This window comes from Lutjanus erythropterus, chromosome 19 (genome assembly GCF_056507025.1).
Source record: "Lutjanus erythropterus isolate fLutEry1 chromosome 19, fLutEry1.hap2, whole genome shotgun sequence".
Taxonomy (NCBI): Eukaryota; Metazoa; Chordata; class Actinopteri; order Lutjaniformes; family Lutjanidae; genus Lutjanus; species Lutjanus erythropterus.
In genome coordinates, this window is record NC_139335.1 from 6,021,146 (window position 1) to 6,045,898 (window position 24,753).

Below are 24,753 nucleotides of genomic sequence, written 5' to 3' on the forward strand. Positions count from 1 at the left end.
CAGTTCTGCCCCCCCTCTGTGGAGTTTGTCGCCCCCTGCTGTCCAAACGTCTTTATCACAACTAATAAAACTCTCAACAAGGGATGCAACGATATAACAAATATCGCAGTCAAAAATGTTTCAATACTGCACCGGACTATGACGATACATACCGTGATATTAATCATTTTATTTTATAAAAGGACTGACTAACTGCTGCACTGTTTTTGTTTTGCAGTTTTTAATTCAAATTTTCATCGCTAAAGACCAGGGGTGGAGAAAGTGCTGAAAATCTGTATTCAAGTAGAGATAAAGATAAGATCAGATAAAATAAGATATTCAAAAGGTTCAAAAGGAGGAATTTAAAAAAAAAAACAAGGCAAGAATTAAATAAAACACCAAATTCTTGCATGTGTCTTACTGTTATATGATAGGGCTCTAAGACTGCAGACTGTCTGACTGTAAGAAGCTGGTGTGACAAACAACATCATTTCTACTTTGTCATGATCAAGTTTAAGAAAGTTTTGGGAATCCTAGCAATGAATCATTATTTTTACTGCTTTTTTTCTAAGGGCTCACAAGCCAGACCATTTAGAATCAACTGATTCAATCTTCAGCGTTGTATTTTATAGCAGCATTGCATGCAGCATCTTGTGTGAGTTTGTTATTCAGAATAAGTACTTATGGTTATCCACCAGCTCGATACCAACGTGGTGATGGTGGTTAGTTTAGGACGAGGAGAAATCTTTCGATCGCAGGCCTTTGACACCTCACAGGATAATGGCTGCTCTCATGTTCAAAAATGCATGTTTATTTATGTTATGAGTGTCTTTTTCTTGCAAAATAAAAATCATATTAAAAGAAGACTAAAATTTGTCATTTTCATGTCAGACTTTGCTGTCATCCACACTTACAGCTGCATCAGCATGTTGTGAGGGGGCCACACTTTGTGTTTTTTAGGGGGGGTTGAAATGTTGTCCAGCTGCTCATGTAACCAGCGATGTCAGAGAGAGTGCGTGTGCAGGTTGGACGTCTCCTTGTGAAAAAAGTCATCATCATGTTTCTCTCAGGCCTCGGGGGCCACATGTCAGATACCCGGACGATCCGGTCAGGGACGCGTTTGGACAGGCTGATTTCTGCTGCTCTTAGTTCAGCACTTATCATCTCTGAGCCGCTGAGCAGCTGCACGTTGAAGCATGAGACTGAAACCTGCACTGCAGGTAATAAATATTATGACTGATTGAATACCAGTGGTGGAAGAAGTACGTATATCCTTTACTAAAGTAAAGCCGTAAAAAAAAGAGTAAAAGACTTGCATGAAAAATTCAGCAAAATGTATTTGAGGTATTGAAATTACTCATTATGTAGCATAATGTCCTTAGATGGCTATATATTAGGTTATTTAATTTTATTCAGCCTATAAGCAGCATTTTAATGCTCAGCTTGACATAGAGCTGACTTTAACTACTGTTACTTTTACTACTCTTGGGTAATTTATTCAGTAACACTTTATATTTGACATAACAAGCTGTACTTTGCATCAAATTAGACAAAAAATAGTCATATGTTCTTTATTAGACAGTGTTAGACCCTTTATTGGGCCATTATTAGAACTATGTAGGGGTAATTAGAGCTATGTTGTACTGTGAACACCTGCACTGTAAACTAAAGTGTATTTTTTCACCAGTGTCAGACTCATTAGTCTTTATTAGAGGGTAAACATCACAACAGAACTGTACTGTAAACTGAAGTGAAATTACTTCTCTGCTACTTCCCCACTGAAAAACAGTATGTGAGCTTTACTTTATGTCACATGCTTGGATGTAAGAGAGAATTTCACAGGTGTGTGTTGCTTTTTTACTTGTTTTTATTGTGTCAGTTTTAGATTCTTCCACCAAAAAAGATAGTGGAGGTCAGACAAAAGCTGCTGTGGCTAAATGAGAATATTTAAACCTGTAGACTGGCCTCAACTTTCAGATTATCAGATTTAATTTGTGACTGATATACTGGATGACAAGAGAGGTCTTCTTACATATGACTCTACTTTTAAAGTATAGGAATGTATGCATGGCCTTTTAAAAACATAACTGATGGCGACATTTTTTAAAAGTTTATTTAAGTTCTCAGCTTTTCAGTGAAACGCTTTTTACAAGATGTTGCCGACAGGAAAAATGCTGAAGTTTTGGAGAATAACTGAGAAAGAATATCTGTAGATTTTGGACTGACAAGGAAGAGGACATTATATAATTTTTTTTATCATTGTCCTGTTGCAACTTTCTGGCAGCAGATGGCAGACTGCTTAGTTGAACAAGCAATCCTTTTACAGTCACCTTCATAATATAATTTAGGGTTTTCAAGATGATCAAAGTACACTGAAAACTGTTGCACTACTTTGAAAAGTTTAGACGATATATTCAATATTTAAAAATGCTGACTTTGAGCTCCTTTGTTATTTTTCTTAAGCATTATTATTTGCAAGAAAAGATAATTATAAAAGGTTGAATATCAGATATAAACGTATGAGAGATCCTGGCCATAGAAAGACTTTGGATACTGAGTTCTGATTGGTCCATGATATCATTGGTTAATGATATATGTCTTTTCTTATTCTGTATGAGCAATATGATGAAATATTTAATCTGAACATGATTTTTCCTGTAAAACTGCAGATGTATGTACATTAATGTATGCGTGTATATGTGTTATGTCAAATTCAAACACAAGATGCAAAGAAATCATTGCACTCTCCGTGACAATGTTAGCAAACCAAAATTTATTATGAGCCGTGCTTTCTTCGTTTTTGTGGTTGGATGCTACTGATCAGTTTGTGGCACTGGTTGTTACCATGGTAACACGGGTCTTAAGCCTGAGTCAGCCTGGGGGTAAGGTGGGTAATTTACTAAAGTCGCTTCCCTGTTTGGCACAAACTCCTCCACCATGGAGTTTGAAGCAACTTTCATTGTCAGCCATACTTGTTGTTGCTGTGTGTAACAGTGTGATGAAATTCTGTCAGTCAGTCATATATAGCCATTATCAGGATATGTATTTTTTCTTACATATATTTCTCCTAGGAATAGATCCAAAGATCTGAAGTGTTGCTGAGGTTTCCAGGTCTGGTTTCGCTCCCCTTCATAAAGTCTGTTCCTCAACAACGACATGATGAAACCGGTGTTAATTCTCCAGTGAACTCCGGCTGAAGCAGATACCAACACTTTTCCCTGAAGGGAGACCTTGAGCTCTGACTAAAGACCTCTCTGATTCTCCCTCTCTGTCAGGATTTGGGACAGCCTTCGCTTTCATTAAACAATTATCCGTGACAGGCGTGGAGGGCGCGCAAATCAGGTCCCAGGCTCGCACCCATTCTGGTCCCACGTGGACTCTTTATGCCAATCTGACATTAACTCAGCGGGCTGCAAATCCAGCCCCAATCGGGGCCTTGTTAGAGGGCCCCTGGAGCATTGGCTCAGGGAGAGCTTCCAGTAAATTGTCCTCTGGAGTGAAAGAGGGAGAGGGAGGGAGAAAACAGAGGCTCTCTTGAAGGTGGTCGCACTTTGAACGTTTCTATCCTCAGTAATTGAACCTGATTAGAGGAAGTCTCTGGGTGAGGATGTACCCATGGGCCCTCTGTTCTACAGGGTTAAAAACAGTTCTTCTCTCCAGGAAGGCAAATTAGACAGACTGCACAGTAAACAGCTCGAAGAGGGCACATCTGATGTTTGTTTGTATTTTAAATACATAATATAATTTTGTTTGTTTTTTTAAAGCTGCAACCAACAGGATTTTGTTCCTCTCATTATTTTTGAGTTCGATCATTTCCATGAAAAAACATTCCTGAGTATTTCTCCGTTATTTTGTTCCTGTCATGGTAAGAGCCCGACTTAGTGAGACTTTTGAGGCAGATACCGATATTGATATTGATATAAACTTTAATCTGTATAAGTACTTAGTCATTTGCATTGTGTATGTTTAGTGTAGGTAGTGTTAGATTGTAAATATATGCTTTAAAGTTAGTGTGGGAGTGTCCCTGGTTGTGGGAGGAGAGTCTGGGTAGACTCTGGGCCAGGTGAGAAATCAGTGTAGGTTGTGAGAAGAAGGGGGGCAGGTTGAGTGTCTCCTCTGCTCTGCTGCACCTGTGTGACTCCTTTCTTATCCACCTGTCTGCTGCCTGTTTGGTGAGAGATGCTTTACATCTCCATGCTGGTTGGTTTATTCAATATGTAGAGTTCACCAACATCAAACCCTACAATGACAGAAATGGGAGTTTTTTAGGGGGAGATAGCAGGGCAGCAGTTTTTGAATTGATACCACTTCCTAAACAGGTGCACTTACTGCAAATGTAATTATTTTGACCACTTTGGAATCGATAAAAATGGTCAGAAATCCCCCCAAAATGTCACATTTAGACATCAAGACCTTGACAAACACCTGAAAAAAGGTAATGCTGTGGTTTGGTCACAAAACCTTTTGACATTTCTGCAATTGAGTGGCAAGCACTTCTGTTCTGATGATTGCTCAGAAACCCCCTTATTGTTAATACACACAAGAAAGTGATCCATCCTCTAAATGTCCCATGTCTCTAGTTTGTGGTTATGAAGTTTCATGAGACTGTGTAGAGCAGGGATCTTCAACGTTTTTCAGTCCAGGACCGCTCAGCTGATAGAGAGACGAAGCAGGAACGCCCTACTACATATATTGCATTTCATATTTTTGGGTCGCCACGTTATATTTGAATTATATGCAGCTTGCTAGTTCAGCACTATGGATAGATGCCTCACAGTAGTTTTAGTAGTTTTAGTTAGCTCACATGACTGCACAAGGATGGGCTTTAAGTCAGGTGTACCAAATAAAATGAGGGAATAAGTCTACTGAAGTTATGATCAAATTACTGACTGAAATATGTAAATAAAGTATGTTATTGATGACTTGAGTGGCTCAGTTTTACTGTAACATGTTGGTCTGATATCTGGATTTTAAATCTGTCCAAGTGTGTCAGAGGACTAATACAACAAAAGTGGCATGCGAATATGAACTTGAGTTGCTACAGTAGTTGCTGTTGCTCCTCCCGCCTCTCAGTCACAAACACAGAGCTGCTCTCCGTTCTGTTCTTATTCTGGGTTCCCTCTCTGTGTTCTGCTGTGCGTTCTGTCGGTGTTTCTCTGCCTGTCTTGCGTGTGTGAGGACACTGCCATGTCAGCAGTGTTTCCACCCTGATCCCTGAGTGTCTGCACTGAGCTGTGCAGCTGAGTGAGCGTTTTGACACACACACACACACACACACACACACACACACACACACACACACACACACACACACACACACACACACATTGTCCTTTGCCCTGTGTGACAGGGTTCTACCTTGACCCTCTCATAAAGGGAGCACATGTCCAGTCACAGATATAGTGATGTATATGTATTGCATTGGTCTGCAAAAGAGCAGATTTCTTTAGATCAGAAGACATTACTTATTACATTAGTTATCAAAAGGAGATCATTTTGGGGGGTAAACAGTATATAAAACCGTATATAACATTATTATTATTATAACATTGTAACATAGTATATAAAATAAATACATGATGCCAAATATGCCATTTGGGAATCTATAATGGTACAGTGTTACTTCAAGGCAACATTTACATTTTAACAGTTTTCTGTGACTTAATTATCAAATTATCAAGTACATTAAACAATTAAAAAATATTGTTGTTGATCTATTAATGATCAACAACAATTAATGATTAATGTTACAAGGTGATGGAGCCGTACAACATCAGATGTGATCAGGAAAGGACTCTTATCAAGCATGTGAAATTTGGGGCTGACTGGATCACGTAAACTCAAATTACAGCAACTTCCTGTTTCATTGGCGAGACATGAAAACTCAACGCCACGCCATGGCCACGCCCTTCAACCATAGCTGAATCTTTTCATACCTTTTGGTCACAAACTAGTCTAGATGGCACATGGCAATTTTGAAGCCAATCTGATAAATTCTGTTTGAGGAGTTACAACATACAACACGTGGAAAACGCCAAAGTTGACCACTTAATTCAAAATGGCCAACTTCCTGTTGGGTTTAGGCTATGGCTCCAAGAGGCTTTTTGTACATCTGGACATGATACACGTGTCTCCCGGTGTTCGTACATGTAGGTGAAACGTACAGGTGGGGCTACTTTGTTGAAATTTTGTAGGGGCATTTTGCCATGCCGATATACACAACCCACAAAATCCATAATTTTTCAGTGGGACTGACAAGTTTCATACGCTGTTGTACATGTTTAGGCACTCAGAAATTAAAAAGAAAATTAATAATTCACTTAATTTAGGACACTTTAGATGAGAGACTTTCACTTAGGATAAGAGTGCACTACTTCTTCCACCACGGTTTCTTAAGAATTTTCATTTGAAAAGAGAAAGAGTTATTTTGTTCTTTCCAAAGCCACAGAGTCTGGCTGGTCGTCCACATGGTTATCAGCTGAGCTGGTGAGTGGCGTCAGCATGTTAGTTCCAGCTCCAGTGTGCGAGCTCTGTTACTGTGTGTATCAGAGAAGTGCGCTGGCGTTACAGGTGCTGCGCTGTACAAACTGTGTGCTGAGCAGGTCTGTCTATTTGTCCTGTGACAAAAACAAACATATGTCGCAACTGCAAATGTGTGACTCACTTTCCAATTTGTTCCTTTTTGTTTTATTCGGGTTGATAACAAGGAAACAAGCTCAAGAAGAGCGGGATCACTGGTAACATCTAAATCATAATGCTTCCTCTTTTCATTCTTTCTTTTTGCTCATCTTTCCTTCCTTTACTTTATCTTCACATTACTCCTTTGTTTCATTTGTTTTTCTTCTCTTGTTATCTCCTGTTCATACATTTTGATACTTTTCTTTCTTTTCCTTTAATTTTTTTCCTTTCTTCTTGTTACTTCCTACTCTCAGAAAAATAATGTTTCTTCAATGGCTCTCCAAAAGACTCTCAGTTCAGGAGCCTCTTTATTTTGGGGATTGTTCTTTCTGTACTTCATGCGGTTCTAATGAGTTTTTTTGGTGGCAAGTATGTGGCATTTAAAAGGTCTGAAAGTTTTTTTTTAACTTGGAAACCTGCGCAAACCTTTCATAAGGCATTTTTGCCAGTGAGAAAGTTTGAATCCCAGTTCACATCAGCTGCAGAAATAACTTTCATAAAAATGGTTCCTTGAAGAATTTATTTATTGCTAAAGTTTTTTGGAGCACCATTTATGGCCTTTGAGGGTGATTTAAAGATCAGCTTGCAGTAACAGCTCTTTTGATTTAAGTTCCGCCTTTTGTTCTTTCTTGCTTGCTTCCTTTCTTGCTTGTTTCTCTCTTCCTTTCTCTCTTTTTAAAAATACTACATTAAACATTTACATTTGGATTCTTTTCAAAATGGTGTGGGATGATGAGGGCAAACTTTTTTCTTTGAAGGTTCGGAAATCACTTTTGCACATGTTCTGCTTTAATTTAAGTTGATGTATTCACTTTATTTTGTTTCGTGTGGTGTTTTGTGATTGTTTGTTGCAATTCAGGGTGAATGTATAATAATGTTATCTGAATAAATGATTGCTCTTTTCTGTCTGAATTTCCTTCTTTCTTGCTTTCTTTCTTGACTCTATTTACTCTCCACCTTCATTCACAGAGTCATAATATATTTGAGAGGAGCAAACTGAGATCAGTCGTGGAAAAATATACAAGTTCTTGATGTCAAGTTGCCATAGAAACAGCGAAGTGTCCACCTGCCCTACACCACTGGATGGTGTTGTTATACACGACTTCTGATATCTGAAGCATTACTGAACCCTGAAGGCATCATTACCATTTATTTTGTATGAACACCTTTTTATCACCTTTTACTTTTCATTTATCTATAATTTAACCATATTACTATCATTTATTTCTTACACCAAAAGACAACTCAGAGCTATTTTTCGCTCATAATATTTTGAGTGATTTTAACATTGAACTGTGGCAGGCACAACTACACTAACAGGATTAAAGGAATAGTTTAAACATTTTTGGAAATACTCTTATTTGCATTCTGGCAAAAAGTTATATGAGTATATTGTTAGGCTACTCTCTGTTAAGAGCCTAGCATGGCGAGACTTTTGTGTTGCAGCGGTTGTCAACACACAAAACATAGTTCAACATAAAATGTTCAATACATAAGTGTTTGATATTTGCACTTTTTTTTTTTAAATTTATATCAAATATACTGTAAAATTATGATAAATAAATAAATGATGATATTTTGGAAATTATGAGGTTTTTTATAAGGTAATTGCATTGAATAATTGAAGTCACTCAGAACATAAAACTCAGAAGTAGTACTAAATGAAGACACATTTCAGAGCTGAAAGAGCCAGAATAGACCTTTTTCATGGCAGCCTTGATATGATATGATAATGGATAAATACAGGTGTTGCCAATGATACTAATTAAAGGGAAAGTTCACCCCAAATTTTAAAAATCCCAATTTTTTTTTGCCCTGGCTGGTGGTGCTGTTTATCCATCTAGATTTTTTTTGGTGTGAGTTCCAGAGTTTTGGAAATATCAGCTGTAGGAATGTCTGCCCTCGCTCTTGTATAATAAGACTAAATGGCACTAGTGCTGTGGTCCTAAAAGCACCAAAAAGAGCCAGTGTCTCTTTCCAAACATCATGATCCACAGACCTTTGTGTGAGCAGTTTCATGCAGAAACAGCAGAAAGCAAGTAGTGCCCACATGAAACTGCTTCAAATGCAAGACCGGACAAACCACAGATAAAGACTGTTTCCCCAATTTAAACCGTTTTTAGGCTTTGACAGTCACAGAAGCATTGCCTGAATGCCATATCCATGGTGAAGGCACCAGGGAGCACACTGAATGCAAATCTCGCCAATTATCGCGTGATCTGTTGTACTAAAGCAAACATGGAAGGCTGTTAACCGGCAGCTTGTTGATGCAGTGCAATGTCCGCTTGAAAAGTCCAAAAAAAAGCAGGAAAAATGTCACAAAGTTTGGGTGAGAGCCTCTATTTCAATTGTCAAGTGCCCTCTAATACCACTAACATTTTTCTTCTTCGTCGTCTTTTGTTTATTTGACGGGACATCTCCCTCAGTGACGCCGTCAGACACGTCTTACAAATTAACTTGTGTATTTCCGACCGTCTTTGAAGGCAGCATGAGGAAATAGCAAGGTGAAGGTGTTAATATCGCTTTAATGTCTCTGACGCACAAAGTTTCAGCCTCGGACTGGAGGAGTGAACGAGTTAAACTTGCCAACAGAAGTGGGTGTGATTCATCCTGCTGCTGTGGAGAGAGGAAAACGAAACCAAACACAGTTCAGCGGCTATGAGCGAAGTTTTGTCCAGAAAGTTGTGATCAAGTAATTCCAGCAGATCCAATCAACGACCAGGTGATCTCATGCACAAAACCAGATCCGATGTCTAATCTTGATTTACTTCTGTTTCAGCCACGCAGATGATACGGTGAGGATCTGAAAACAGCAAACTGAGAGGAGAAACATGTCTGCGTCTAGGTGAGAAGTTTTCATGTTTGAGTTACTGTTAGAAAACAAAACAAACAGTAGTAACAAAAAAGTGACAAATACAGTAAAAGAAGTATGTGTAAGATTAAGATCGTTGAATGCCAGAAACTCCAACAAAGAACACAATTAATGACTTCTGTAATGAAAATGTTAAATAAATCTGTCATTTTATTGTGTCAGTTATTAATTAGTTTGCTTGTTTAATATTAAATAAATGTATCTTAAAAACAAAGGAACAAAGACAGATTGAGTTAATCATCACTACAAAGGTAGTTTGCAGTTTAAAATATGTCATGCAGTAAATGACTGTGGCCCAAGAATTTGTCGAATATTGCTTAATGATGGCAAAAATGAAGTTTTCTGTCACATTGAACTCATTAATCGATCAGTTTTGTCACTGTGGCACCCTGTGATCTCTGGCGACATCTGCTGGTCAAACACTGAAACTGCAACCAAAAGCAAAACCTTGTAGTTCCAAACCTTTTTGGCTTGTGGACCCTAAAACAAATCCATGTCCTTGGTTCAAAATGTCTCTAAATAATCACTTTTGACCAGGTTATTTCATATAATTTATTTTTACAAGTTAAAGAGCAATGATTTAGAGGAACATCTGAGGAAATAAATGTTGCAAGTATTTTTACTGCTCCTCCACCTTGTTGATCCTCTTTGACCATGTTTGTGTCTCTTTGTAGTCATTTTGTGTCTCTTTGTAGTCAATTTGTGTCACTTTGTAGTCATTTTATGCAATTCTTCAGTTATCTTGTCTCTCTGTTTTCATCTGTGCATTTTCTTTAGTCATTGTGTGTCTCTTGATACTAAGGTTTTGTACTTCTGCAGCAGCCTTTGAAGGCAGCATCAGGAAATAACCTCTGGGCAGGTGAACACCTTAGTATCGGTCTTGCACAAAGTTTCAGCTGACTGCTGACAGGAGTGTCGAATGAGTTAAGTAGGCCAACAGAAATGGGTGTTACATCCTGCTGATGTGAAAAGAAGAAAATGAAACCAAACACTCCTTAGCGCCACTTGTCAAAGTTTTGTTTATAAACCGAGTGTTGGTTTAGTCATTTCAGCAGATCCAGTGAACAGATGAGGTGGTGATCTCTTGCACAAAACCAGATCTTGATTTATGTCTGTTTTAACCACGCAGATAATTTGATGGGGTTGTGAAAACAGCAAACTGAGAGGAGAAACATGTCTGTGTCAAGGTGAGGAGTTTTAATCTCTGAGTTACTGTTAGAAAATGAAACTTTTAGTAACAGCAGTGGCAAGTAAAGTGAAACGAGTATGTGTAATGAAGATTAAGATCTTTGAATGCCAGAAACCCAAATAAAGACCATAATTGATAACTTCCGTAATGAAAATGTGAAATGAATCATATTTATGAATATGCTTGTTTAGTATTAAAATATATCACACGGCAAATGATTGTGATCCATGAATTTGCAGAATATTGCTTAATGATGGTAAAAATGAAGTTTTCTGTCACATTGAACTCATTAAACAGACTCTCTGGCGACATCTGCTGGTCAAATTGTGAAACTGCAAACAAAAGCAAAACCTTGTTGTTCCAAAACTTTTTGGCTTGCGGACCCTAAAACAAAGTTATGTTGTTGGTTGAAACTGGATATAAATCATCACTTTTGACCTGTTTTAATTTATTCTACAAGTCAAACACCAAATATTAGAGGAGCATCTGAAGAAATACATTAACTGCTGCAAGTATTTTTCCTGCACTTTCAACCTGTTGATCATCTCACAACCCCTCAGATTTATGTTAAGACCTTGTGGAGGGATCCTCACCTTCTTCTGATTTATGTAGACAATATAGGACTTTATATAGTCTATCAGTGGGTCTTGTGGTTTGAATCAGTCATTTGTTCATTAATACAGTATGTATAACGGTCAGTTCATCTTTATTAATACATTCGGCCTCGTTGTGTCCTTTTTATGGAATCGGGCATAAAAGTGAACAAAAAAACCTGGACCACAAGCATAAAATGGACCCTGGCCTCTGGCACAACAAACACTGAGACACTTTGTTACCCATCAAACAAGGATTATCTTTTGTTTGGCCCAGTCACACAAAGAGTGTGAGGATTAGTGAACCGCACATCACATGATCCCCATGAAACTGACTGTTGTTACTGGCTGTTGATCAGCCAAAACTTGTTTGTATACGTCAGTGTGGCCATGAATCTGCTATAGTTGTCTTGTGTGTTTAGTTCTCATTTTGTGTGTTTCTGTGGGTGTTACATGTCTCTTTATGGTCGTTGTGTGTCTGTTTGCAGCCAGTTTGTTTCTTTTTTTTTATCTCTTTGTCGTCATTTGTTGTTTTATTGAATCTCTTTGAGGAAATTTAGTGTCTCTTTATTGCCAGTTGTGTCTTTTTGTGTCTCTTTGTTGTCTACTACCTTACTTTTCTTCAGATGAACTCGAATCTTTGAATTTTAGAAACTAAAAAAACACAGTGAGCTGTGAACCTGATTTGTCATTATTTTGGTGCCTGGAAATTAAATGTTTTTTAATCGAAAATATTATCGTTTTAACATTCACTTTCACTTGAATGAATTTACTCTATATTTTTAAAATACAATTTTTGGGTTGCAAAAGCTCAAAGATTCACGTTTATCTAAAGAAGAAAAGTAAACAATCCTTGAGTTGGGCTCAAAACTCTACTGCCTTGAAGTTTTGAGTTGTCTCAACTTTTCCGTAACCCTACAACAATGATAAATGAAAGAGCCACAGGTTGCAGACAGGTGCCCTTGGTGGAGTTCATTTAAAGTGAGATTAACTCCACAACAGTTCAGTGGATTGTTTGAATTAGTTTTGAAATCACACATCTGGATGATTTTTTGTCTTCCAGAAGGGAACTAGAGGAGGCCCTCTGCACCTACACCACAGAAACTCTCAGCTACATCAACACAGTGAGAGGATTCTGTGAGAGGATCTCAAAATGGATGCTTGGGAGGGAGACGGAGCTGCACATGATGATGGACATCAAAGACAGGAATAACAGCATCGACTTAAACCTCAGTCATGTTACCAAGTCTGAAAGCAAAGCTAATGCCTTTTGGGAATATCTGAAGAGCAAGGTGACCCAGATGTCTGCAGACAGCAAGCGTGCAGACCTGGTGAAGGAGCTGGACGCTGTGCTGACGGACACTCTGAGAGGCCTGGAGGAGCTCGACTGCTTCCTGGATGCAGTGGAGAAGCTGGCGGTCACTTCACTTCACGTGTTCATGGAGAAGAACAAGGTGTTGCATCTGCCCGAAGGGATCAGCCTCGATGACGTTCAGGTTGTCATCGCTGCTGCGCAGCTGATCTGCCCTCTCCTCCTTGACTTTAAAAGGGATGCAAGTGTCTTCTTCCTACCCAAACTTCAGAATGTGGAGGTGCTGTCATATCAGCTGGACAGATACATTCAGACCACACAGAAAATCTGTGACAAGTTGGAGAAAAGGTAAACTGACACTTCTTCAAAATAGTGTGCAGATTTTGCAAAAAAGACATTTATTTTAGAAAGTAAGTGTAATGTGTGTCTTTCACAGCACTTTCAGTGACTTTAACCCAAAGTTGAGCATGAAAACTGTGGTAGATCTCGATGTGGATTTGTCTGAAGATGACATAGAAAGGATGCTTTATCACATCAACCAGCTGAAAGATATCAGGTAAGCAGTACCCCTTTTTGCTCCCACATATTTATATTAATGTAAATGTAATTTTATCTCTGTTTTATGTGGATTTTATTACTTCTTGTAACCTCCTAAAGTTTTCTCACCGCTTCAAACCTGAATTTTGAAGTAACATGTTAACATTGATTTTTTTAATTCCTAATTTTGTCTTTTCTCTTTATCAGGATGAACCAGCACTTCCGGACGGTGTTCTTGTTCCAGGAAGCTTCATGTTCTGAATTCATCAGGGAGTTCAGTGAGCGTCAGCCCAGGATGCTGCAGTTTCTGAATGACCTGGAGGAGACCGCTGTGCAGCTAGACAGGATGAATATGGGAGCAAAGATCTCCAGTGTGGCAGGAAGCTCAGTGGGGGCAGTGGGAGGCGTGCTTTCCATTGTCGGTTTGGCGTTACTTCCTGTAACAGCAGGGGTGTCCGTAGGTCTGATAATAGGTGGGACAGCACTGGGAGTAACCAGTGGAGTCAACAGCGCTGTCACCACAGCCACAGAGATTGGAGTAAACAGAACACAACAAAAGAAAGCCAATGAAGTCTTCCAGAGCTTCATGGAGGATGTGCAGGTTCTCCAGGATTGTCTGGAGGAGGTCATCAGCAGGGAACCAAGTGAGATAGATGTGGCTGCGGGAGTAGGTAAGGTGTTAAGTAAAGTTTGTGTCATTGGAAAAGGTATTGATTCACTGGTTGATTGTGCCTCTTCTGTTAAGTTCTTAAAAACTGAAGAGCTGATCGAAAGTGGTGGGAGGTTGTTGGCCCAGGAAGGTAAAGCATTACGTAACGTGCCCAAGGTGGCCTCAGACATCCCAGATATCGGTCAGGCAGCAGTCAAAGGGCCTCTTGCTCTCTCTAAGACAGCCAGAGCAGGTCTCATCGCAGTCAATGCTCTTTTCATTGGCATGGATGTCTTCTTCATCTGCAAAGACAGCGTCGGCCTGTCCAAAGGTAGCGAGACTGAACTCTCACAGTTCATCAGAGCCAGAGCTGCACTGTGGAGCTCGCAGATAGACTCGTGGCAGAAGATGCACGACTCCCTGAACGAAGGTCTGCCGACATCAGAGAAAAACCAAATTATCATGGAGACGCCGTTTTATCCTGAGAAGGAGATGGAGAAAGACAGACATGGAGAAACAGAAATGGAAACTCCATATGATGAAGTGGATGAAAAACTGAAGGAAAAATAGTTTTGTGTGCATCAGTGCTCAGTGAGCAGAGAATAGTGTGTGCCCTTTTGCCAACTTCTAAATAAATATGTAATATAAATATCTTGAACAATGTTTTACTTATATTTGGACAGTATGTGTTTTTTCCACTTCCGCCAGGAAGACTGTTAAAACGTAAAAACATATGAAGAATGAAAGGATTTCTGTCTAAAGAAGTTACAGAAAAACTTGTTCATGCTTTCATTTTCAAACGCTGCAGCTGGAGTGGAGTCCTCGCCATCACCAAGAGAGTGGAGCACATTACACCAGTGCTAAAATCACTGCACTGTCTTCCTGTGTGTCAAAGGAGAGATTTTAAAATCCTGAAACTTGTCTATAAGACACGAAATGGTCTCGAGCCTGATTTACTTGAACCAGACCCCTCAGATCATCTGGAACAGGTTTACTCAGTGTTTCCAGGATCAAAACCAAGCAAAGTGAAGCACTTTGTAGTTTCTCTGCTCCCAACCTGTGGAACAAACTCCCTGAATACCTGAAACTGTCAGCTCATTAAAACGTTACTGTTTACTGCAGCTTTCCAAAGAAGTAGATACAAAACTTCTTGTTAAGAAAATCTGTAGCTATTGTTTTTATATTTGTTTGCTTTCAATTTTGGTTTTGTGATCTCAAATGAAATTTTAATGTTCTTTTAATGTTTTATTTTAATGTATTTTTGTTCCCTTGTAAAGCACCTTTGCTTGCTTTGTTAGGTCACTTTTAAGAAAACTGGACTGTCAAACTGAAACAAAATGTGAAGTGTCTTTAGAGAAATGTTCAGTTCCAACAAAAATGGAACCCTAAAACCATTATGAAGGGAGGATTTATTACATGACTGTTGCATTAGACTGCATTTTAGCTACGTGGACCTGATAAACTGGTAACTGAGTTCTAAAAAACGCTGTATTATCTTTACTTTCACTGAGTTAAATAGGCTTACTTCTAACCATTTGGCAGAAGGTATATATTCTTAATTATCTGTAATTGTTGTGACATTAACCAGTATATTCAGTCATCTTTTTTACTTATTTGAGCAGTATGTTTTTTCTTTGACCGTGTTTATGAACCTTTTAGTAAAACTGTTTGAAAACATCATGTATTAAAATTTTTGATTCAGTAGTATATACTTAACCTGATCATAAATAAAATTACTTGTAATTCTAGAGTTGCTGTAACTGTCATATAAAAATATATCAGAGCAAAACTTCATGCAACATACATTCTGTAAAATCTCTGTATAATATAGTTCATTCTGCACATCCCTTTATTTCAGCCAGGATGAGATGGAAGGATGACGGTGTACATTTAATAAAATGGGACTGTCAAACCAAAAACACTGACTCTTCTCCCTTTGTTACATAAAGTTACACACTAAAGGACATGCAGACTGTATTTTGAGGGGATATTTTACTGGTAATGCTTTAGTTTACAGCCCACAACATACTTTGTAATTACTCTGGAGTTAAAGTGTCCAGTGTTTTTTTATATAACACCGTACCAACACTTTACCAACCAATACATGTATATAGGTACTGGGTAACAAGATGGAACAAGGGGTTAACTATTCCTGATTTTATAAAGAAATTATACTGCAGTTATTTTTTTAACTGCTGGGTACCTATTCTATCATAAGTATGATCTACTGACAAATTCATCTGGAGCCTATCAGAGCGGTCGCTGTGTGTACAAGGTGGACAACAGCCTGGACAAGTTCTCCAAGTTTAAGACACGACTGACACATAGAGAAACTGGCCAAACCTGTTTATTAGTGTTTTCTGCCCATGTTGCATTCATTCTTTTCCTGGTACAGAAGTCCAAACCTGAGCCTGAAAGCCTTTTTATCAAGTTAACCTACTGTTAGTGCAAGCCAAAAGTTGATTTTTATTATGAAATGAAATGTCTTTGTCAGTGAGTTTAATGCTGACCGCTATCGTTCATCAAAAGTGCATGTGCAAAACAAAACAATGGTCATTTTTGTCATTTTTTGATAGCAGCTCACTTGCAAATATTGCAGGGACAAAGTAGCTGTTAAGGATCAAAGCTCACAGCATGCTTTTTTGATATCTTCTCTATATGTTGTATGAGGAAGACACACACAGACTGTCAATGAATAAGAACATGTCAGCAGCTTCTGTTCGGTGCGGAGGCTCTGCTTATTCCCAGATGAACTTCAGAGACATATCAACAAGTCTCTCCTGAAGGAGTCGATCAACTCTTTCACTCTGAGCTGCAGTAAAGGTGTTCTTCCAGTCACCAATCTGACCTGTAATAAAGACAACAAACCAGACTTGATGATATCTGATTACAAGTTTTTCTGCACAGGTGCTGCAGTGATGTTATGCACATACCTTTACTTTACTTTAATTCATAGTATTAAATTGTTTTGAAATGAGTTTAAACTCTAACAAAGAAATTAAGATTCTATCAGAATTTAAATTAAATAGATTTGAAATGTGTCTGTCTTTGCTCACATCTCACCAAAATCATGTCAAGAGGTGTTCAAGAGGATGTCGTACTGGTCTCTCTTTGAATGCCAGTCCCTGATGTGGTCAAACCAGGATGATGCAACAACTGTATAAAGTAGTAAAGTATCTCTTAATTTACATGTGTTGTTCAGATCTAGATGTTATAGTTATGGTGTTACACCACTAGTGGGCGCTGTTGGCCAAGGAGTGTGTGGTGCCTGATCGTCCTGATTGATAATCTAATAAAATGTTTGTTGATTTTGACCGTTAATGTTGAATATCATTTTTTATATCATTTTTTATAAAATGTGTAGCTATTTTAATCGAGTGTAAAATCAACAGAAGAAGTGCAGGAGCATTAAGCAGGTGTGTATTCATCATGACGTGAGACAAAAATTGATGAAGTGCAAATTGTGAAATGTTAAGAATCACTAAAATAGAATAAAGGGCTAATGGTCAGTTTTTTTTTATTTTAAGATTGAAAGGTACCCAGAAAACAGTGGTGTCAAAGCTCAGCAGTCTGGAACGTGCTGTATTAAAGTTAAAAAAATACTGGGAAACAATGGTTTCTGGAAAGTAAAAAAGTTAGGGAGGCTTTCCAGAGCATATAAGCAGGCATTGCATAGATTTGTATTCAGTGTGCTGTTCCATGAAATAGCCCTTGGTTGCTTTGTATCTGCACTAATACGTGGTAAATCTATATTTACATTGAAACCTGTCGAACCCAGTGTTTTTCTTGAAATGTTTGAGAAGTGTTTTTGACCATCTGAGAAATTTGAACAAAGCGATGCCCTGGAGGACCAAAGAATTACGTGGGATACTCCCAGGACCTCAAGTGGAATAGTCTTAATGATAAGGGGGAAGAAAGGGAAGTGTGTGAGAAAAGATAAATAAACAAGGAAGCTGCACTACATAGGCTCTCTTGTTAGTGTTCAGTAAGTGTCTGTTGAATACATTTCAGTCCACCACTTTGGGTTTTACAGATATAAAGCATAAAACATCACTTCGAAACACATGCATAGAATGATATTTCTGCAGCTGCTAAATCCAAGCACTTGAATGCACCACTTCTACAATGATGCCATGATCATGCGTCTAACATAAGATTAAAAAGTCTTTCCAAACTTTTTGTCGAGTCTTCATCATCAGATGGCTTTCAATTAAAACTTTATCTGCACATGACTCTATCTGGTCATCACCGTCCAGACACTGAGGTACCTCACCGTTTCCCGCCAAAAAGTCCTGAAGAAATTGCTCAAAGCTGCTGGGCGTCTCCAGGTCAGCGACGGCATGACAGAAGTGGTAAAAGGAGACGATGATGTCCTTTGGATTCCGCATCATGTAGATGATCTGACATAAGAACAAACAATGAGGCATGTCATACTCCATTCAAATAATTCACTATTTTATGATTCATGTGTAGCTTAGGCAGAGACTAAATATGGAAGCCCATTCCTGCCAGGAAAAATTAGTTCACAGTTTGAATTTGCACCCCAATTTTTCTACCTTAATGGAGAAGGCCCTTTACATTACTTTACATCACATCACCCTAATCCTGGTTTCCCTCCACTGGCTCCCTGTGTATTTTAGAATTGATTTTAATATTATACTGATCGCCTTTAAAGCCTGTCTGGGTCTGGCCCCCAAGTTACATAATTGAAATGCTGATCCCTTATGAGCCAGTACGCGGGCTTAGATCCTCAGACGGGGCCCTATTGGCTGTTCCAAAGTCTTAAATCTAAAGGTGACCGCGCTCTCTCCATCAGCGCCCCTCGACCTTTGGAACGACCTGCCCCAAGGAGATAAGGTTTACAGAATCAGTAGCATCTTTTTGATAGAGACACCTGCCTGTATAAATGGAGTTGAAGTGAACAGGTGAACCCTTATTAAGATTTATAGGGGAGCAATAGAAGGTATTCTGACTGGAAACATCACAAACAGGCATCATGGGATGTGCATAACCAAGGACAGGAAAGACTCTGCAGCAGGGGATTAAAACAGTCCACAGCATCACTGGTACCCACCTACTGAGCATCAGTGATATCGGAGAGGTGACCTGCCTGTGCACAGCCTAAAGGATACAAAAAGACGATACCCACCACAGTCACAGCCTGTTCACCCTGCTGCCATCTGACAAGAGATACAGAAGTATCCACTGCTGTACCAGCAGACTACAGAGCAGCAGACTACAAAGCAGCTTCTTGCTGCAAGACTGCATAATTCATCCTATGCACTCTACCATAAATGGTTATTTTTATGGCCCATTCAATGTCTGTTTTGTGGGTAGCATAAAATAATTACAACTAGCATTTCGTGATACAGCCCTGTGTTGTAGAATGATAAAAGATGAACCTTGAATCCTTTAATGTGCCTTGTGTCTCACTCCCACATCCAGCTACTCCATCCTGCCCGACAGTTACCCCAGTCCCAGTCACCTGACCGTCCACTCTCACCTACTCACCTGTTTCCACTGTGTTTCATCACCCTTACAGTACATAACCAGCCCATTTCCACTTATTTCCTTACAGGTCATTCTATGTCGCTCCATTGTTTCATGCCATTGCTTTCAAGCCTGTTACCTGGAACCCTTGTCTGTAAATACATCTTTGAACTGCATCAGCTCTGCCTTTATCACCTGCGTTTGGTCCTGACTTTGTTGAGTCACTCTTACCACCGAGTCTGATTGCTTCATACCTCTACAAAACATCTTGCATGCATCTCCCAACACATGTAAAGGTTCCCTAGAATCAACGAGTAAGAAATTATACAACATGAATGAATATTTTTCCATTGTAATTATGGAAATTCTGTACAAAAACCTGAATCAGCAAAGGCAAAGTAGCTGTCTGGGAAACAGCCAAGTGGAAAAAGGTTCACTGTATTATAATGATGATGATGATGGTCAGGCCCAAACATAATTAAGGTGAAGGGTTCACTATACAATAAAATTTCAGTGGATCATTATAATTTACTTCATAAGTTCAATTTAGTTTAGTTTTATAAGTCATATGAAGGTGAACACAGGGTGAATGGTACAATAAAATGTACCATGGATGAGACAAACAAGTCAGCTCAGCAGTGAGACGACTAGTCGCAATAACAGAATTCCCTTTTTTCACTACTTCTCTCTGTCATAGCAAAGACGTTGTTTCATTCAGAAAAGCAAGTCCAAACTTGGAAATTATTCAGAACATTTTTGTTATTTTTGGGGGGAACATTTTACACATCACACAAAATAAAATCCCTTCACTCTTCCACTACCAGACCCATCCCTGCAACCTCCGGCCTGTCACCAGCAGGGTTGGACAAGTTATTTGGGAAATGTCACCAGATACTTCATTACTCCTTTAAAAAGTAATAATATTACTTAGGTAATTGCTTACATTACTATTTCTATTACTATATTACTTTTTTACCTTTTACCCAAAGTTGAACTGTTGATCAGGTGAACTTAAGTAAAGTATGCCTCTCTCACTTTCCTCAGCCTCCATCTTTCATTTAGCTTTTTGGCCAACAGCTGACATGACCTGTCCTGACCTGCTGCACATATACGGCATCATTAAGTAGCCTACCTCAGTCAAAAAGCAACTCAGAGTTACTTGAAATGGTAACTGTATTATAATTACTCTTTTTGTAATCCCTACACTACTCATTAGTGGAAGAAGTAATAACATTACAGCCCAACACTGGTCACCAGCATATTGGGCCCTGTTGTTTTCGCATCGGAGAACCTACATATGGTTCCTTTCCTGCTGTGGTGTTGTTGTCGTTACCACCATAATAAGATTTCGGATTTACTAATAAATCTCACGCACTGTTGAAGCAAGCTAAATAGCATATTGGTAGGGAACGCTGTGTGCAGTGGCTAGTGCTAGTAAAAATGCTAAGCTAACATATATTGTAACTATACAGTAAATATCACATGGGCAGAAGGTGTTTTCCTTGATTTTATTTATATTTTTTTCCACTATGAAGCTTGCCTTGATGCATTATATGCAATTCAGAAAAATATCAGCAAGATTCTCTCCTAAGAGTAAAATGTAGATTTTAAAAAAGATCTTACCATGGAACTGCAATATAATTTGCATTTTGTAATTATTCAGTATAGATTTTTTTCAATATGCAAACATTTGCTGTCTTGTATAAAAACAGAACTCAGTGCATAGATTAGATTGTATAAGATTAACGCTTCATGAACTGTGTTACACACAGAGTGGCCAAACTTTAACACATTACAACACATTAGTACGTGACCTCACCGGTGTGATGAATGTACAGTAATTATCGAATTTCTACCATAATTTTGTATAGAATATATATTTTTTTATTTTGACAAGACAGTGCAAGAGACACTGCCACCCTCCCCTGGATTTGCAAAACTGTTTTCTCTGACAGTGATGGTCTGGGTCACTGGTGCCGGCTACGAGACCCACTGACGCAGAGTGAGAATCAGTATTATGTGTTCGTTTCTTATTTGTGTGAAAAGATGTTTTCACTCTTCTCCTGACCATCTTTGGCAAGAGTTTGATGTGATTCTTTGAAGTGAGTACATATTAGTTGTGATAGACAGTTCATCCAATAACCTGCTAAGTGTTTTTAAAAAGTGCCTGCCCTTTTCCAAGCAGTTTCAAAAAATGACTTCCCAGATGGTTCTGTCTAACAAACAATGGGCATCAGGGAAAATATGCAGCTCAACAGCACCTGTTACACTAAACAAGTTTATGGCATTGCATCCAAGTTTGACAGATGTTTCACAAATTTTGTGTTACTCATGCCAATCACCTCAGACATCTGTTTCCTGGTTGACACAGACAGCGATGACAATGGATGAAATTGCCTCCAAAGTAGGAATGCTTTGCCTCCCGGACACTACTGCAGTGTAGAAGGAAATTATCACCCAAATATAATTTTGGCTTTTAAAAATGTTTTTAATCTGTCATCCGTGACCAATTAGTGGACGATCTCCCTGCAGGTCTCCCCCTCCCTCACCTGTTCGCTCTGGTGTGTGAGAGGAGTCTCTAACTGTCACTAAAAATCACACACACTCTGCAGCAAAATTCAGATAGAAACTCCTATTAAATGTATATGCCTCCTTATGCAGTTATTTTGTCAGTATTATTTGGTAGCATTTGGTTTGATCCAAAAACATTTTGAAAGAGACATGGTATTGCTACCTCTATTGGCAGTCACTGTTGCTTGCAGCACTAATATATATTAAAAATAATTTATGGCTCCTCCACTTCTTAAACTTTAAAACACCAACACTTTGCTATATTTTAAGCTTACTGTTACTTACAAGCTTACTGGCAGTGTGCACCCAGCTGTCAGTATTTTGAAGAAGCCAATAGCCAATAAAACATGTGCAAATCAAAGTCCAATATCCTGCTACTCTTAAGAAGAGCTGTGAAGTTTTTCTGCCGCTTTTATTTTATGGCTGATTCAGAGGTAACATGGAGAAGATCACTGACCATCTCTGCAGGTATAAAAACTACAACTTTGTCATCGGATCCATAACTGCGGAGTACATTGATTCACTCCAGAGCTTTGAAATCAGAGATAGTGACATATTCCTCGTCACTTACCCAAAGTCAGGTCAGTGAGACTCTATATCACATCATCAGCATTTACAGTTTGGTTCATTGCTGGGAACAAATTTGCTGATCAAGTATGGAGTCTCATAACTTCTGTCCACCCCACAGGAACAATATGGACTCAGCAGATCATCATCTCCATCTGTGAGTTAGGCGGAGGTCTGAATGAATATCCCAACAACATGGAGCAGATGCCGTGGCTGGAGTTCTTGGAGGGTCGACAACCTTACTCTCTCCGACCCTCTCCACGGCTCTTCGCCTCTCACCTCACACCGGCTCTCATGCCTCCTGGACTGAAGGACAAGAAGGCAAAGGTCAGTATTTTATGGAAGCTCAATCCTGCCAGGTAAATACAAGTGTAAAAATAGATTTATAAAGTTATAAATGTGAATATAAAACAATCCAATTTACTGCAGCATGAGACAGGGAAAATCACCTTTGAAAAGCTAGAATGATCACATTTTTTCAATGAATGAATTTTAATGAATTCCCCTGGCTTCTCCAGTCCACATGTCCTTGAGCAAGATGCCTAATCCCAAATTGCTCCCGATTGACAGGCCAGCACTTGGCATGGGAGCACCCTTGGGTCCCATGAGATGGCCTTGTCCATTAAATAATGCTAAAAAAAAAAAAACCCTGGTCCATTCCATTTACTACAATTACGAGAGAGAGCAGGTCAAAAAAAAAACTTATGGTGCAAAATTTAAACTTAGTAAAATCTGTTTTTCTTGGCAGGAATGGTCTTCCATATTTGGTCTGTGCCTAAGTTACACATGAATCATAATCATTTGAATGGAGTTTGACATGAAGGAGTTAACAATGTTGTATGTATTGGTGTCTCCTCTGGCCTCATTGTTTGTTCTTACATCAGATCATCTATGTGATGAGGAATCCAAAGGACATCATTGTCTCCTATTATCACTTCAGTAAAGCCCTCGCTGACCTGGAGACGCCCAGCAGCTTTGAGCAATTTCTTGAGGACTTTTTGAGGGGAAATGGTGAGATAACTCAGAGTCTGAATGGTGATGACCAGATAGAGTCATGTGCAGCTACAGTTTTAAACAAAAGCCACCTAATCATGAAAACTTGACAGAAAGTTTTGGTGGGAAACATGATGGTTGTATTTGCAAGCTGTCAGAATAAATGTATTCAACAGAAAGCTAAATTAAGGGACACATTATTTCATTTAACAGTTGCAGGATCATCCTGGTTCGACCACATCAGGGACTGGCATTCAAAGAGAGACCAGTACAACATCCTCTTCCTGACCTATGAGGACATGATTTTGGTGAGATGTGTTTTTTTTATTCTGCATTTCTGGAGTGCATTAAGGGACACATTTCAAAACAATTTAATACTATGAATTAAAAAGGATCATGTTCATGTGAAACTTAAATTCTAAGAGAAAGAATGATCATTTCTTTGTTAGAGTTTCAACTTGTTCTCTCTGATGGGTTCCCGTTTCTCTTTTAGGACCTGAGGACTGCAGTAACTAAGATCTGCACTTTCTTAGGGAAAAATCTGAGTGAAGCAGACATTGACCAAGTTGTAGAAAAATCTACATTCAGAAACATGAAGAAAGAATCAAAAGCCAACTACAAGTTTCTGCCAGAGACAAGACTGAAGGGAGACTTCATGCGTAAAGGTAACGTTACATAACTGCAGCACCTGTGCAGAAAAACTTGTAAACAGATGTCATCAGGTCTGGTTTGTGCTCTTTATTACAGGTCAGATTGGTGACTGGAAGAACACCTTTACCGCAGCTCAGAGTGAAAGAGTTGATCGATTCTTTCAGGAGAGACTCGGTGATATGTCTCTGAAGATCATCTGGGAATAAGCAGAGCCGCCACACCGAACAGAAGCTGCTGACATGTTCTTATTCATTGACAGAGTCTGTGTGTGTCTTTCTCATATACAACCGTTGCTAATGTGTAAACTGCATTGCCAAAGGTTTAACATTGAATAGCTTCTTTGTACCTGCAATATTTGAAACTGATCTGCTGAAGAAAAGTCATTCTCAGTGTTAACAATATCTTCTTTGAGCCCTTTTGATGTACACAATATCAAAATTATATCTGATATTTGTAACACACTATATCATTCATGTGCTTATAAATAGGGTTTTGTTCATATTTTCATATCTATACATACTGTATATAGAGTATACATGTAAGTTTGTACCTGTAACATCCTGTCTGTAAGCTTACATATTCAGATCTGTGCTTACTGTCTTTATTTGATGAGTCTGAAAATTTGGGTTTCTGTCTGCAAACTCAATAAAGTAACATTAAGAAAATGCCGGT

General features: G+C 38.8%; 2 protein-coding genes across 2 annotated transcripts; both read left to right on the forward strand.

Moving 5' to 3' along the window:
* Positions 1-9,028: 9,028 nt before the first annotated feature.
* LOC146309153 (uncharacterized) lies at positions 9,029-14,503 on the forward strand. Its single transcript, XM_084745027.1, has 5 exons — positions 9,029-9,502; positions 10,659-10,716; positions 12,375-12,971; positions 13,060-13,179; positions 13,368-14,503. Exons 2-5 carry the CDS (start codon positions 10,703-10,705, stop codon positions 14,377-14,379), a joined length of 1,743 nt encoding a protein of 580 aa, XP_084601153.1. The 5' UTR covers positions 9,029-9,502; positions 10,659-10,702; the 3' UTR covers positions 14,380-14,503.
* Positions 14,504-22,256: 7,753 nt separating this feature from the next.
* On the forward strand, positions 22,257-24,342 carry LOC146309154 (amine sulfotransferase-like). The gene is made up of 6 exons (XM_084744892.1): positions 22,257-22,451; positions 22,559-22,764; positions 23,322-23,448; positions 23,644-23,738; positions 23,924-24,095; positions 24,178-24,342. Exons 1-6 carry the CDS (start codon positions 22,310-22,312, stop codon positions 24,285-24,287), a joined length of 852 nt encoding a protein of 283 aa, XP_084601018.1. The 5' UTR covers positions 22,257-22,309; the 3' UTR covers positions 24,288-24,342.
* The last annotated feature ends 411 nt before the right edge of the window (positions 24,343-24,753 follow it).